This window comes from Pistacia vera, unplaced genomic scaffold, assembly GCF_008641045.1.
Source record: "Pistacia vera cultivar Batoury unplaced genomic scaffold, PisVer_v2 Contig847, whole genome shotgun sequence".
Classification (NCBI taxonomy): domain Eukaryota; kingdom Viridiplantae; phylum Streptophyta; class Magnoliopsida; order Sapindales; family Anacardiaceae; genus Pistacia; species Pistacia vera.
This window is the reverse complement of record NW_022196720.1, coordinates 2,502-17,996: the sequence shown is the minus strand read 5'-3', so window position 1 is coordinate 17,996 and position 15,495 is coordinate 2,502. Positions and strand designations below refer to the sequence as shown.

At 35.2% G+C, this 15,495-nt stretch overlaps 2 protein-coding genes across 3 annotated transcripts; one reads left to right on the top strand and one right to left on the bottom strand.

Moving 5' to 3' along the window:
- Window positions 1-3,834: 3,834 nt before the first annotated feature.
- Window positions 3,835-7,226, top strand: LOC116118524. Its single transcript, XM_031404508.1, has 6 exons — window positions 3,835-4,261; window positions 4,651-4,748; window positions 5,578-5,602; window positions 6,256-6,376; window positions 6,460-6,594; window positions 6,814-7,226. Exons 1-6 carry the CDS (start codon window positions 3,910-3,912, stop codon window positions 7,016-7,018), a joined length of 936 nt encoding a protein of 311 aa, XP_031260368.1. The 5' UTR covers window positions 3,835-3,909; the 3' UTR covers window positions 7,019-7,226.
- Window positions 7,227-7,780: 554 nt separating this feature from the next.
- On the bottom strand, window positions 7,781-15,139 carry LOC116118520 (alpha-aminoadipic semialdehyde synthase-like). Of its 2 annotated transcripts, none has more exons than XM_031404505.1 (16): window positions 15,038-15,139; window positions 14,790-14,934; window positions 14,463-14,523; window positions 14,128-14,268; window positions 13,502-13,846; window positions 12,966-13,046; window positions 12,548-12,613; window positions 12,066-12,183; window positions 11,092-11,221; window positions 10,400-10,479; window positions 9,884-10,042; window positions 9,404-9,641; window positions 9,172-9,280; window positions 8,537-8,698; window positions 8,388-8,457; window positions 7,781-8,089 (listed from the first exon to the last, which is right to left on the bottom strand). In XM_031404505.1, exons 2-16 carry the CDS (start codon window positions 14,837-14,839, stop codon window positions 8,037-8,039), a joined length of 1,863 nt encoding a protein of 620 aa, XP_031260365.1. In that variant the 5' UTR covers window positions 14,840-14,934; window positions 15,038-15,139; the 3' UTR covers window positions 7,781-8,036. The 2 variants fall into 2 exon arrangements, with proteins under 2 accessions (XP_031260365.1, XP_031260364.1); XM_031404504.1 differs by having other exon boundaries at window positions 15,043-15,139.
- Between the last annotated feature and the right edge of the window lie 356 nt (window positions 15,140-15,495).

Genomic DNA, 15,495 nt, shown 5'->3' with positions numbered 1-15,495 from the left:
TTAAGCAATCTTAGGCCGCTTAAGCGATCTACTCTTATTAAGAGATCTGAACAGTCGATAATTAAGCGATCTGATCTTATCTGCAGATCTTACGGTAGGTTGTTTGCTTTCTTGCTTCTGATCGATTCGAACCTAATTTTCTGGATCTGCAGGTGATCAATTCTAGTAACTGCTTCTCTTGTGGCCAGGGTGCTTGCAAATCAAGCATTTATTCATCTTCTAGGGAACCTTACAAGCTGATGGAATACGCTTAACTAATTTTCTCCCATTTTTTGTCTTCTTGAATGGCAGATGGATGATAATGTTAACCAACTCTGGCGGCACCACCCACTGCTCTTCTAGAGGAACTAGATAGATCATTTCCGAATAAGCCACCATGTAGTGGTTTGCCATATAGAAAGGGGAGCAAAGTTTCATGTAAATTCTTGAACCAAAATATGGCTTCCGTTGCTGTTTCAATGCTGCTAGTGCATGAGGACAAGGTAAACGTTGAATGTCAAGCACTCTACTGCTGCAAGTTTTACTAAGAAGGTTAACTAGGGCATCCGGACCATAGTCGTTCATGGTGAACTCTTGAGCATTGAGAGGATAGGCAAATAGTGCATTTGACAGTTCCATACGTTCTCGTAATAATTTTTCAGCTCACGGAACAAGGGTTGTGGTAAAATTATATGATTTCGTACGACGCTCATAGAACCAGCGTGACAATGTCTTTTGGATTGCATCAAAAAGGGCAACAATTGGAAACTCTCTTTCTATTAACAACTTCGAATTTATGGACTCGGCTATGTTCGTGGTCATGACATCATATTCTTCTTCCAGGAAAGTAAGCTTTACTCCATCGCTCGAAACCAACATCATACTCAAGATACTAGCAATTCTATCATCCTTGATTCGGATTTGCCGAAAGTTCTCCTCAAACTCATCAACTCGATAAGCTTTTGTTGTCATGTAGTATGTCTAAAGGAGGCCAACACATTTAAACTTTTGTTTTATGTTCTCGCCAAGGTGTCTTATACATAATACGTAATGTGCTTGAAGGTAAATAGTGGCAATCCCCTTCTTTATAAAGTTGTGCCTATCGAATATTATGCATAACTCGTCACTGTCAGGCACTATCGTAAGTAATTGCTGGAAAAACCAAGTCCGTGACTTGTCGTTCTCAAAGTCAACCACACACCATCCAACGGAATATGTGTGATTCTCGCTGTCCTGTGTAATGGTCACCAACAATGTACCTCCATACTTTCCCGTAAAAAAGAAACCAACAACAACCAACATCTTTCTCATGTTTACAAAACCCCTTATAGCAGCACCATAAGCAACAAAAAAATATTTAAACCTCATATTCTTGTCTCACTTCAAAGCCGTCTTGCTACATTGGTTTGTTAACTTAAGCATATAACAGTATGCTTCTAATATTGCGTACCCGTGCTCTGGCGTGCCCCTCACAAAGTCTTGCGCATGTTGTCTCTCTTTCCAACATTTCTACTAACTAACATCGCATTCCAACTTTGTGCGCATAAGTCTCTAAATGTCCTTAAGAGATGGACATTTCCCTTCAACAAACTGACTTTTGACAAATTTCCTAATAACATCAGCGGAGGCTTGTCGATGCTTACCTGAAATATGTCCCAACCCATATGTGTGCTCATGAGTATATGTGCTAACAATAAATTTTTCGGACTCCGCCAACCTTCTACAATAAACCCGCCACTTGCATTTTCGGTCACGACATGTAACCATCACTACCGATGAATTATACTTTTTGGTGATGAACTCAAAATAACCTCTCACGGTAACAAGTTTTAGCTTTCTCACCACTTTCTCCTTGCTGTCAAATAAATAACCTACGCGCAAGTTTGATCCATCAGTAAAAACGTGAGGTGATTCACTACTACCCGCAATTGCCGCCTTTAACCTACATAAACAACTATAGTGTTCTCTTCCTCACAAACTACACCTTCTGCATAATCTGTATTTATAGGAATTTCTACATCTGCAGGAACATGTACGGGGTCCTCCTCGTCCACATTTTCATTCTGCCCCACATGACCAACCTTTTCTACAGTGTCCTCCTCACCATCGAATTCACCGCTTACTCTTGATTTTTCAACAAAGAAATCAATGCCCTCGTAGTTAAAATTAAAACTAGCATTCTCTTCACCCAAATCACCGTATACTCTTGAACCAACTTCCAAAGCCTTATCCATAACCAAAATCGTTAAAATCGGTCTCGAATCATTATCGCCCACATCAAGCATAAATAACTTCACATCTTCATCAAACATTAATACAACAAGAGGGTACCTTAAAATTTGCAGGAGCTTTGCTTAAAGCATACTTCACAACTATATCACTACGTGAGCAACTCAACCCACCTCTTCTAATGATTTCATCAATCAACTCATCAAAACTAACTTTTGTACTCACAACAATTGCTTTAACTTGTTTGCTCTTTCCAATCCACTTCCAACAACTTTCTTCCTCCACCCACTCACCAAAATATTCAATACCAAAAATCACTTGTCTTATGTCTAATAGTAGCCAAGTACCTATAATGCAAGAAAACAAAAATTATTAACCGATATATTAAGGGTTGACACATCGCTTAAGCGAACTGGTATATCACTTACTGGATCGCTTAAGTAATTTGAAATAAATAAGTCTGATCGCTTAAGCGATCTGCTGTCATATACCAGATTTATAGCAGATCGCTTAAGTGATCTTCAACCATATACCTGATCGCTTAAGCGATCTACCATTTGCTGCATTATACCAGACATACCAGATCACTTAAGTGATACACCAGATCACTTAAGCAATCCATCAGATCCAGAACACATTTTTAGTCATCTCCATCTACAACTGGTGCTACCACCCCCAACTATCCACAATGCAAGAAAATATTCAACAAATTTTACTCTTTTCAACTTGCATTACATCAAACACAACCCAACAATTTAAACAACTAAATCAAAATCATAACCCAAACCTAATCCATCATTGAATCTTTGTAAATCGAAATTTAAAATGCAAAGAGGAGATACACATATCTGGACGAAATGTCAAGAGGAGGAAGAGACAGATTTTTGGCGGAGAAGATGTTAATGGCAGAGGAAGAAGAAAGTGTTAATGGCAGAGGAATAAGAAGATGTAGAGGAAAGAGGAAGAAGAAGATGTAGACGAAGCTTAGAGTTAATGGCAGGAGAAAGAAGAAGAAGGTATTTGGGTTTGTTTGCAAGAATTTCGGCTTTTTGAAGACATATTATAATTTTTAAAAGATTACATAATACTTCATTAATCCTAATTAATCACTAATTATGTTTAATTAACCATAATCAATAATAAAACTATTTACTTATCTTATGCAACCTTTTAATTAAATTTAAACTTTATTTATTAAAATTTAAAATGCCCCATAATAAACTGGGGGGAGTTAGTTTAGGACGAAATGAAGAAGGAAAGAGAAAGAGGGATTGCATGAAAAACCAAAAAACGCGCCTAAACCAATGATTAATGAATCTTATTTGCAGAATCTTTCCTTCTTTCTCTCTTTAATTTAGAAAGGACTCACCGTACAAACCGTCCGCCGACCACTGACTGCGCTTCATTATTTCTTTCTAACACTAAATCTTCCTTTTTCTTTATATCCACTCGTTTACGATTCTTATTCAATTTCTTTTTCTTTTTATTTCTTCTCACTAATCATTTGTTTTTGTCTCTGATTTATCTAGGGTTTTCTTTAATTCTTGTTTACTGAGTTAGTGTTCCCAAATCATTCACTTTTTTCTCTGATTTGGGTGGAATGTTAAGTATTTGCTCGTTATGTTAAGAAAACAAAAGCAGATTCGTTTGATCTTGAACCAATTTTCTAATTCGTTGAACTTGTATCATAACAATCTTGATATGATGTCTTATGCCATCCGGAGCGAGCCCTTTTGCAAGGGGTTTCACTGTCGCCCACAATCTTCTCCTCTCGAGGGTAATATTTGTGGTGGTAGTAATGTTAATCCTTTTAGAATAAAAACTAGCAAAGCTAATGGCTTGATTTTGCGGGGTTGTTTTGATTCTAACAAACCAACGGCGGCTGATAAAAAAGCTGGCGCCTTTGCTCGCCAAAGGTTGCGTTATATTGAAGAGGTTTGTTCGGATGCTAGCTTGTTTAATGGTCGTGGCTCCAATCAAAGAGGAAACCCTCTTGGCTTTATTGACCATACTTTGCCTGAAAAGATTGCTGTTGCTGTTGACGTCGATGAGGGTATGAAACATCATTGTTTTTTTGTTTGTTTTGGGTTTTTGTCAATGTTAAAGTTTGAGCTATGTTTTCGTTTTTTTAAATTTATATTGCTTTGACAATGCTTATGTTTGTTATTTAACTGATATGACATGGTCAATGTCACGGAAAATTAATCAAAAGCTGAGAATTTTTGGTATGCCTTTTTCTATTGGGTACATTGTTTCTATTTCGGGGGTGTGATGATATTTGAAGGTTCTTGTTTTGTGATCATCGGCAAATGATTTTGTATTTGTTTCAATAGTAGTTCATTTCAGTTCTGTAATCTTTTTGACAATAAACATTACACAGATTGTTTCAGTTCTCTATTCTGATGCACATACTTTTTATTTTCTTTGTTTTGTGATGAGCAGTTCTGGGAAACTTTGTGTCGGCTCTGAATAGATTTATTGCAGATCGATATTCTTCGAATCATTCAGTTTCGGAATACCATGTGTATGAGTTCTTCAAGGTAATATCTGATATTTTCTATTGCATAAAGTGGTAGAAGGTCATTAGAAATTTGTACTATTAGTAACTAGCACAATATATGATCTGGTTTCTACAGTGCACTGCATCGATCCCTGGTTTCTTTTGGCTCAATTCTGGGTGTTACAACTGTTTACATTTAGCTGGAGATGGACAATATTTTGCTGCATGTTTTTATTCTAGATCTGGGCAAGTTCAATTGGACTTAAAATGAGCAAAATTGGATCATTGGGAACTTCTGAAAACAGGCTTTTTAACTCTATGGTGTATCTTAGGAATGATTATTGGATTTATGCTATTCAAAATGGATCTCTAGAAGCAATTGCTTAGTGAGGCATCAGGTCTCTATGCTTGGTTGAGACAGTGTTTAGTTACTGTAGCTGATCTCTTTGTCCTAATATTTGGGAAACTACGAATTCCTGTGTGGATTTCTGCTGGTGCATATGGGACTTCTGTGATTTTGTTACTTATTATGTTGCCAGAACATTCCTTCCAATTAACTAAGACTTCAAAGTATCAGTGCAGTGTTATATAAATATCAATTTTTATCATCTCACACAACCTGATCAAAACCAGTTTTGAAGTTGAGATGCTTTCCTTACATTCAAGTCTATATGCCTTAGATTTTACTACATTAACCAAAAAAAAAAAAAAATTCCATGTGAATAGTTTAGATTACCAATCAGGGGTACCATTATATCACTGACTTGTTTAATATAACCTCGTCCTCCTTCTTTCAATCAATTCTATTAGGGAAATTCTGAATATCTCTTATATGTATTCTGATGTGTCCTTTTCTTTCTGAACTGCAGATATGGAACTGTTCACGTGATGAAGGTACTGCTAGGGATATCAATTGCTTTAGCTGGTTTGCAATTTAGGGCTTTTTAATTTCAGTATTATTTGACAAAACATTAATTTAGTATCTTAAATGAGCAATTGGTTACGAAATTTTTGAAGTTTGACTAATGAAATTCCTAGTATATAATTTGACTGGTCTCTTTGACTTTTCCTAAGTTCACTGGCTACCGTGTTACCTTAAGTAGTTGTGTACTAGCTTTAACTACCAAATTTAGTTGGAGTTTTATGGAATGTTCTTTGATGTTTTAACTGTCTGTAAATAGATCACAAGATCTCTTAGATGGATGCTTGTTTATTGATAATGGCAAATGCGATTTGGAAATGTTATAAATCTGTTCTTTTTCATTTCCTGATGTTTTACAATTTTCATATCAATCTTATTGAGTTTGATTTTTTTTTACCCCAATCCTTTCAATCTATTTTGAATATTTTAAAAATATTATGTACCATCTGTGAGAATGCTTTCCAGATAATACTATATGTTCAAACTTAATTTCACAGTATAACAGTGATTGCCTCATTGTTTTCCTTCAAGTGCAGCATTGACTGCACTATGTTTCTTATATGAGAGATATTTCAATCATAAAATCAATTGATTTTTGAAAATATCTACTTTCATGTTGTGACAGCTGATATCCGAGTCCATGAATTCTTTAAGACACCATATTTCAAGACAGGCATCCACCCAATCCCCGGTGCACAAAAGGCACTTCATAACTTATCAAGATTCTGTAACCTATCAGTTGTGACGTATGTATGATTCTTATAATTTTTCAGTACCTATAATGAGTTAGGCCAAGTGTTAACTGGATCTCCTAATAATGTATGATTAGGTCTCGGCAAAATGTGATCAAGGACCACACTATTGAATGGATTGAGAAGCATTATCCAGGATTGTTTGAGGAGATTCACTTTGGAAACCACTTTGCTCTAGATGGAACATCTAGACCTAAGTCAGAAATATGCAGGTATGCTATTGGTAAATGCATTTGGAACTCGTAGCTTTGAAACTGGAAATTCCATGATTAAGATGTAATTTGAAGTGAAAGTGTATCGTATTATCTTGTTTTACTGTGACTTACCAGCTTGTTGGGTTGTGAGTATTGTTATGTCAACAAGCCTAATTTGCCAAGACCTACTGGATTGAATTGCTGACCATTTTGGGCTTGATGAATTGTTTCTACCAGGTACTTGGGGGCCAAAATTCTCATTGATGATAACCCAAAGTATGCAATTGAGTGTGCTGATGCTGGAATGAGGGTTCTACTTTTTGATTATGAGAATTCGTATCCCTGGTGCAAGACACAGGCAATCGATCAACATCCTTTGGTGACTAAAGTTAATAATTGGGAAGAAGTGGAGCAACAAATAGTTTCCTCGATTGTTTCTTAGTATCGTAATCCTATAATAAGGTTTGATCAAGACCACCATTCTATCAAGATTTTTATGAACCGATTCTAATGCTGCTGAAAAACGTCAGCGTATTCATATAGTAAATTTTGGGGGAGCTCTGGTCGAGTCCACCCAAGTAGGGTTATGATATACAATCTGAAGTAGAGGAACAATGGAATTGGATCAATCAATACATTGTTTTTATGTTTCTTCCTGTTTGAGGGATAATGACGGAAAAAAGGGGTTTCAGATATAGAAATTGTGGAATTCCATGTAATTATAGAGATAACATTATTATTATTGTAAAAGTCATGCTTTTTGTCCTGTAGTTCGAAATGAACTGACCAGGTTAGCACTGGATTTGTGTTCTTGTTCTGCTTAATTTGTGTAATCGACGGGGAAGATCTGTTTTTTGGAACCAGATCTATATATACAGTGAAACCACTAACATAATCAAAATGTTGAAATTACAAGAATGCTTCCTGTGTTACTGTAAAGTGTTTTGTTCTGACTGCGTTTCTTAAGCTAGCCAATCCGGCTCTATATTCTCATGGTTTATTGAGTTCCAATTCGAAATCTAAATTAACCCAGTATTTATCTTCAGCTCAGGGCTATTCTTATATAAAACACAGTCCAGAGACATTGTGATCACTGAAGGTTTGCATATCAATTTAAAGTGGCTGAATTTCAAGGCTCTTGCAGCTCATCATAATTTCAAGCACGAAATGGTCACAGTATTGTTGTGAGGTATGTGATAAATATTACTTAAAACAAGCACTGATATTTATTTAACAGGAAAGCCCACGTATGGTTACATTCACAAAGCCTTCCAATTGAGTGCTTGTCAGGTACTTTGTGATGCCTTCGCCATCCACAGGCCCCAAGTGATTCTGGCTTTGCTTTGGTCAACTATACTATTCACTTGCAATTACTTTTAACAACATAGCATAGCTTGATTCTGGTTTTGGAAGTCTCTATCTGTAGGGGTTAAAAGTGACAAAGGTAGTCTAAAAAATTGTCAGTCAGTCTTCTCCCCCAAATCGATTCCATAAGCTTGCAAAATATCCAATGCTGCAGCATCAAAAAAAAAAGAAAAACGGTTAATCATTTGATTATATGCCTTCGGGTTTAAGTAAAAGGTATTGTAATGCCATGCAGCTGCCGTTTACTGCTGATAATATTGATTTACAGACGTTTAAATTCAGGTGCAAGCAAACTAGGAAAACCTGGAAGTGGCATGTGGATGTTCATTATTTGTTAACCCTTATCAAGGCAGCTTTGGCTAATTGTTGGTGACAATTTAAGTTGTTAACGGAAGCCAGAATGCATAAACAGTAAGAGTGAAATCAGTTTTTTGATGTGACATTACCTGGGACATATACTTCTGGTTCAAGGGGTCGCAGGACACCTCTTGTTTTTATCTTGTTTACGAGTAGGAGCTGCAGCAATAAAAGAAAATAAATTCAAAGTATTCTTCCTTGATCAAAAAGAGGTGCATAAAGATGTTGCGACAAGTACCAGAGCTGCTACGGCTGCTGGAATACCAACAGTTCGGGCCATGGCAGAAATCATTTTCCCATTCTTTGTTTTCCCAAATTCCAATAAAGTGGCCCTATGCTTCTCCGTTGCCTTGCCATCTGGAAATTCTACCTCTACTTCATGATGTAAAAGCACCATATCCTGTCCACAAATCACATTAAATGAAAAGATGCTCAAAATTTCACAGAAGGAATTCGTCATAAATTAATATATTATGCAGAATATGCTATACATATGCAATTACGTACGCTTGTTTAACATAACTATTGGAAGATGCGGATGGCCATATGGATATCACACCAATGTGTACACATACTACATATGTATTGTAGATTCAGTTATGAAAGGGTTGCTTAACCCTGAGGAGAATGTGCTCCTTTCCAAGATTATGCTCAGAAAGCATTGAGATCTTGCAACATATATTTCTGACTTGATTTTTGCCTCTTGATGCAGATATATTTGGAAAGTAAGGATGATATATTCTTAAAACAGTATGTACAGCCAAAAATAAAAAAAAAATAAAAAGGCATCCAAGTGCCTGTCTTATATTCCAATTTGGGGGTATTCAGAAGCGCTTTTTTTTTTTTTTTTTTTCATTTATTGATAAGATATACCTCCTCTGTGTTAGAATAGGCTAGTCTTTCTTCCATGCGAAGACAGCTGACATCAAATGCACTCTGACAGGATTCAGGAATATCTGACTGCTCATTAAGCCCCAGAAATCTAATAGACATGAAAGGAACAATTCAAACTACTAAATTATCACACTGTTTCTGAGTAAGAAAAAATAATAACATTGTCGCCAATTGGCCGGTTAAAAAATCTATGCCAAATGAAAATCCTCACATTATAGTTTTGGCTGCACTTGTTGCTGTTTCCTGCTCTTTGCAAAATCCAAGTGAGAGAATCCTTTCCGATATGCCCTTCTCTTCTTTTAAAGTTTCATCCATATTTTTACTATCAACTTTTAGAATTTCACATAGGAACATTCTGAATGTTGGCCGCTTTCCATTTTTAAGAATTGGATGAGCTTCAGCACTAAAAAGACCAATTCTTGCAAGTGTCCCCATAATTTTGCCAAATCCTGCACAAATCATTTAAAGGATAAATGTCGAAAACACATAAACTAATAGAAGATTATGTTGATTAAATCTCAATGAGAACCTATATCAGAATTTACTATTGACCCTAATTTTTGTTTCCAGCCATTAGTTTTTATCTTTAATAATTTGAATACCCTCAATAATCTTATATATTCAAGTTAATTAATCAGGTTCTTAACTCTATTGGCCTTAAAACATAACAAAAGCCAACTTCATGTCATACCTTCATACCGAAATGTTCCTCGAAAGATGGTTGACGCTTCATTTGCAATGCCATACAAATCTCCATAAACTAAAGAGTTACGATTAGGAAGTAACTCCAATGCAAAAGCTGGAAGATCTGGAACCCGAAATCTGACTGCTGAATCATAAAGATTGTCCCCTGCAAGTTTGCACCAAAAACTACAACAGTTAGAGAGGGGGCGGGGGAACCGGAAAACTTAAACTTTTTAGAGACAGAAAAATGTTAGAGCCTTGATCTATAAGAGAATTATTGTATTCTTCCAACATGTTCATGCCAGTGACTCATTGGTTAACATGAGATAAACATAAAGCCCTCTAAGCATACTGCAACAAATTATGAACATTTTGTAAATAGTCATTAAGATAGAGACACTCTTTTATATTTATACCATAGATGGGCAAATGCTCATTGGAAAATAAAAAGAAGCATAGAGGGTATGCACATAATTTACTGGCTTCTTCTATTTATCAAACTTTTGGATTGCACACAGCTTACCATCAACATTTAGAATTTCACCCTGAGATTTATATGTGGCAGGGTTGCGCCCAGCTCGTATTGCTCCTGCAGGACTCCAACTGAATGTTTGATACCACAGTTAGTAATGCCATCATATAGCCATAATGCTCTAAGTGAAATATAACAATCAGAATGATAAGTAGGGATGCTTGAATCAATCAGATCAAATGCATGGTAAAAGAACAGCAAGAAATTCCTAGTCTAGAAGTTTGATTCAGAACTCCCATAACTTCAATTTGATTGATCTAGGAATCAAGGGTGACAATGAAAGAGCAATTAGAGAAAAAAAAAAAAATTGAGGGACCCTTGGAAATTTTTTTGTTACACTAATCTGAAATTAAATTTGATAATGGGCACCTATTACATGATAGAAGCACAAGCATATATTGATCTTTAATAGAGAATTATATTTCATGGGTAGCAGAAAAGCATAAAATATTTTAGTTTATCTCCACAGAAATATAATCAGTGTCTCTAGCTGATTCAAAATCCGTGGATTTGTAAAACACACAACTAAGCACAAAAGTAACTCTTTGGCAAAGCAATTACTGTAATATAATAAGCATTTTCCAAGCATTTTGCTACTTCGAACCTTCGTCAGCCAAAAAGCAAATCTATTCTATGATGGTAATTCTTAATCTCCTCAAAGTTCTTGTGGTTAGTAACAATACCTGAATTTGTATGCTAGTGGATTATTAGCAGCTGCTGGAGATGGAAGGCCCCCACAGAAAGAAGTGAAGGACTTAATTTTTCCTTTTCGAGCACGTGCTTCGTTGATCATCTTCATTGCCAACATATGATCTGAAGCATTTTGTAAGTATTGATCAAAATAAAACTAAATAAATCATCTTTTATTATATTACGGCCTAAAACGTTTTATACATATCGATCAACATAAAACTAAAGTCACGAAACTGGCATATATATTCTTTCAGATCCTGGTTCAATCATTATGAAGATTCTAGGGGGCGGGGACCTTAGGATATAAATAGGAAAATAAATATGACCTAAACACTTTAACACAATAATAAGAAAAGTTTTTATTTCAATGTAATCACATGAAGGTCATCTTACACTATCCCTAGACTGTTTTTATGTTTCTCAAATCAATAATTTAAAAGGATGAGGCCTAATGGCTATGGAAACGGTAAATCTTTATTGGTGTTTTTAGCTTGACAGGATCTGAGGTTAACAACACTTCATTGGTTGTACAGACAGGAGTTACCCAGAACAATTAAATAAAAACTTAAGGACACTTCAGCCGGTTCGTCAAACAAAATTTCAACGGACACATCAAATAATTCGTCAAACAAAATTTCAACGGACACATCAAATAAGACGAAAATAAGTAGACAAAAAGACTTCTCAGCAAATTGAATTTCATGTATACGTTTTCTGTTCCTAAAATGTTTGAATTGAAGCTTGTCTCCAGAGTCCAGAAAACAAAAATATATTCTGCCCGGCAAGTCACATATTTTTCAGAAAAGCTTATTTTATTTTATTCTATTACATGGCTGGATATCAAAAGGAAAATTATTTTCTCAGTATCATTCATACATCCAGGTTTAAAAAGTGAAAGCTACTGTTATTTGCCAAAGACAATATTTTTTAGTAACAAAGCAGCATGGCTTAGGATGTTAATTACCTATCCCTGGGTCCAAGCCCATCTCACCAAGAATTGTTATACCGGCACTCTTGGCCTTCTCATTTAGCTTTGACATGGAATCATCAACATAGCTAGCAGTGACAAGATGTTTTTTAAGCTGCAAAACGAGATATAATCATGTTCTTAGCTAAAGGAAGAGTAAAATCAAAAGCAATTAATACTTTTATATCCTATAATCAACATTTTACTGCAAATGTTTGATAAGATGGTATCTATACAGCAGTTTGAAGTAAACATGTAATAAAATTATCTTTTAATCACTTGAAAAATAGTCTTTAACTTGTTCCATTGGAGTATATAATTCCCCTTCCATGCACAACTTGAGAGCCCTCAACATTTCTGAAGGCTGATAATTAACTATTGCCACTATGATCCTTCTGTTCCTTTCTTTAACACTGTTGCCAAACTCTTGATGCGACTACTAGACAGGATACAGAAAGTACTAAGAAAGTATATATTACCTCAATGCACGCATTTGCTACGTGAATGTGGAAACTTGCAGGCAGCAAACTTATAACAATCTCAACCTGCAGAAGGCTGAAACTTATTAATGATAGAAGTGATCAAGGTCCTATTATTTAGAAAATCATTCTACAAAAGAGAAAAACATAAGAGGTTACCGAGTAATAAAATTATAGATATTTGAAACCTTTTCTGTTTCTTTGGGTGCACCAATACATTATAGGTAAGTATTGATTAGCATTTATATTTTCTGAGGTCCTGTTGAATACCAGCTTGTATCTCATTGTTTCTATTGCCGAAAATTGATATGCTTTAAGGATGGCTAGGAAGTGGTTTGAAGCAATATTGTTGATGACTGTTTATATATCTACCAAATCTACTTAAGATGTATTATGTAAAAAAAAAAAAAAAATTTACCTCTGAGATGTACTTGTGAAGACTTTCACGATTCATCACGTCAAGCTGTATTGCTACCGCATTTGGAATACCTTCAACAATCTAATTCATATCTATTAATATCATAACAGAACATTCACCCCTGAACAAATAACATACACGTAAAGAAAAATATATATGTACATATGACTCTCGTATGCAGTATACAATATATGCATGTTTTTAGAGTTAAAAAACAAGTATTAGGTCCTAACTTAAGCTTTTAGGTAATAAATGTATTATGGTAATTTATATTTGTGGTTGTAGTTCTTATGGTTGTGTTTAGTCCAAGTGCAATGTTTGAGTTTATATATTATTGTAGGACATTCATCTATCAGGTTAAAATTTTAGATCAAGCAGTGATTCAACTCACATGTGCATGAAGATTCTTGTTTGTGTGTATGGACGTTGAAAACATTTCACAAAGAGAAAAGATGCAAAATTTTGATGATCAACATAACCTAATGGAGCTAAAAGTCTACAATGAAGCCAAAACAAAGGATTTTACTCAATTATACCTCTTCTGCATCCTTACGGAAGAGAGATCCAACAAGAACTTGAATACAATGCCCTTCAAAATTATTTTCCATGCACGTTTTAAGCCATTGACGAGACAAAATGCTTCCAACTGATGCCAACAGTTCGGCAGCTGGTTGGCATACACGGCCTGCACCAATAATCAGAACTGCACTCGTACTTTTTGTCTCAGATTCCTTCTTAAGGCCACTCTCCTGAACCTTAGAAACCTTTAGGGATATCCCATTTCCTTTCTTACTTTGGATTCCATTATTTTCTTTTGGATTAGCCAGAGAGGTTAAAGAATCAATAATTTGATCCAGAACTGCTCCATCATCTGCTCCAACCTGTCCAAAAAATAAGATGAATATGAAAATGAATTCAACCTAGGAATCCAAGTCTCATTACACAAAAAACCATACGAAAAAATGATATAGAATGAGATAAATGTAAAATGAAGTAAACCAGACTTCAATTTTTATGCATCTCAGCCATGCAATGTCAAAGCCATGTAAAATAAGAAAAACTAGACTTCAGAATGAATATGGTTCAAGTGTGACATGAGCATGATTATAAATTTTACTCTTAAAAAGTTAAAAAAAAAAAAAAAAAAAAAAAGACAGCTTACTTCGAGTTCCGAGTATGATGTAGCACCAATACTCTGACCCAATTGGCACTTAACCAAGTGGAAGGAGCCACCCGCATCTTCAATAATATCCAAAGCCTCATTTATTAGAAATTGATCAAATAAGTGACCACTCAGAGATACCTGTCAATTGTAATGTTAATTAACAATGTTTGACAGGAAACAAAACATTGTGATGGCTACAATGAACAAAATGATTTGCAGTAATGAAAATATTTCTCATCGTACAAAAAAATTCTATAAATTTGAATCATGTACAGTCCTATATTTGGTAAGGAAGAATAGAACCAACACCTAAAGCAAAACTGATAACCTACCAATATATTGTAATTCTTCTTTTTCTTTGACGGGCTGTTTCCATGATTATCCACTGTATCTCTGCAAATAGATAGCATGCGTTCTTTACTAAAGATGATACAACAAGTGAGTTAACTGGATGACTGCTTTCAGAACTAAACCTTTGAGTATATGTATCCACCCCTTGGATTCTTATAAAAAAATATTACCAAGTCTATATAATTAAATCTGATAGAACTCGAAGTTGGAAGAAATTGGCTGTTATTATATTAAGAAGCTCACTGAAAGAAAAACAGAAATGCAGCCAAATGAACTCAAAGCTTACTCAGAATCAGAATTTCGCATACGTCGAATATATTCGTATAAGGATGTAAGTGCTCCCCTGTGGACAATGCATGCTCGGCTTAAGTGTGAAGGCAACTTTTTGATGTCTATTGTAGAAGCTAAACTGCCGATAAATTCAGACAGTATGTCTCCAAAATGTTGGGAAGCCTTTCCACAATTAAAAGGCACGTTAGGTAAGATCATAAAATTGCAGTACATAGAGAAATACAACTGTAACATAAATAATTATGGAAATGCATGGTAAGAGTACCTCACCTCTTTCGCAAACTCTGTTGGAAGAATATCAACAGCTAAGCATATCACACCATTGCCCTCCATATCATGATGGTATGAATTATTCAGATGATCATATCTAAAAGATAATGATTGAGCAACTTATCAACACAGATGGAAAGATACAACTGTAATATTACTAGTTAGAGAATCTGTTGAAGATCAACAATTAAATGCCAACAAGGAGGGATAGTATGAAACGAGATGCAAACTATAAGTTCCAGAAAGTACAATTGTAGCCAGAAAATATCCAACTTATAGATTTCTTGAAGTTATTCATCAACTTCTGCACTAACTGATGACAACACCCATACTGGGATAGTAAGTTTAGATAATCTAGGTCTAGTCAGGGGCAGATATCTATATGGGGGACCATGGGATGAAAATAAATCTCTCAATAAATTGTTTTATACTTTGGCCCCCCAATTAAGATTT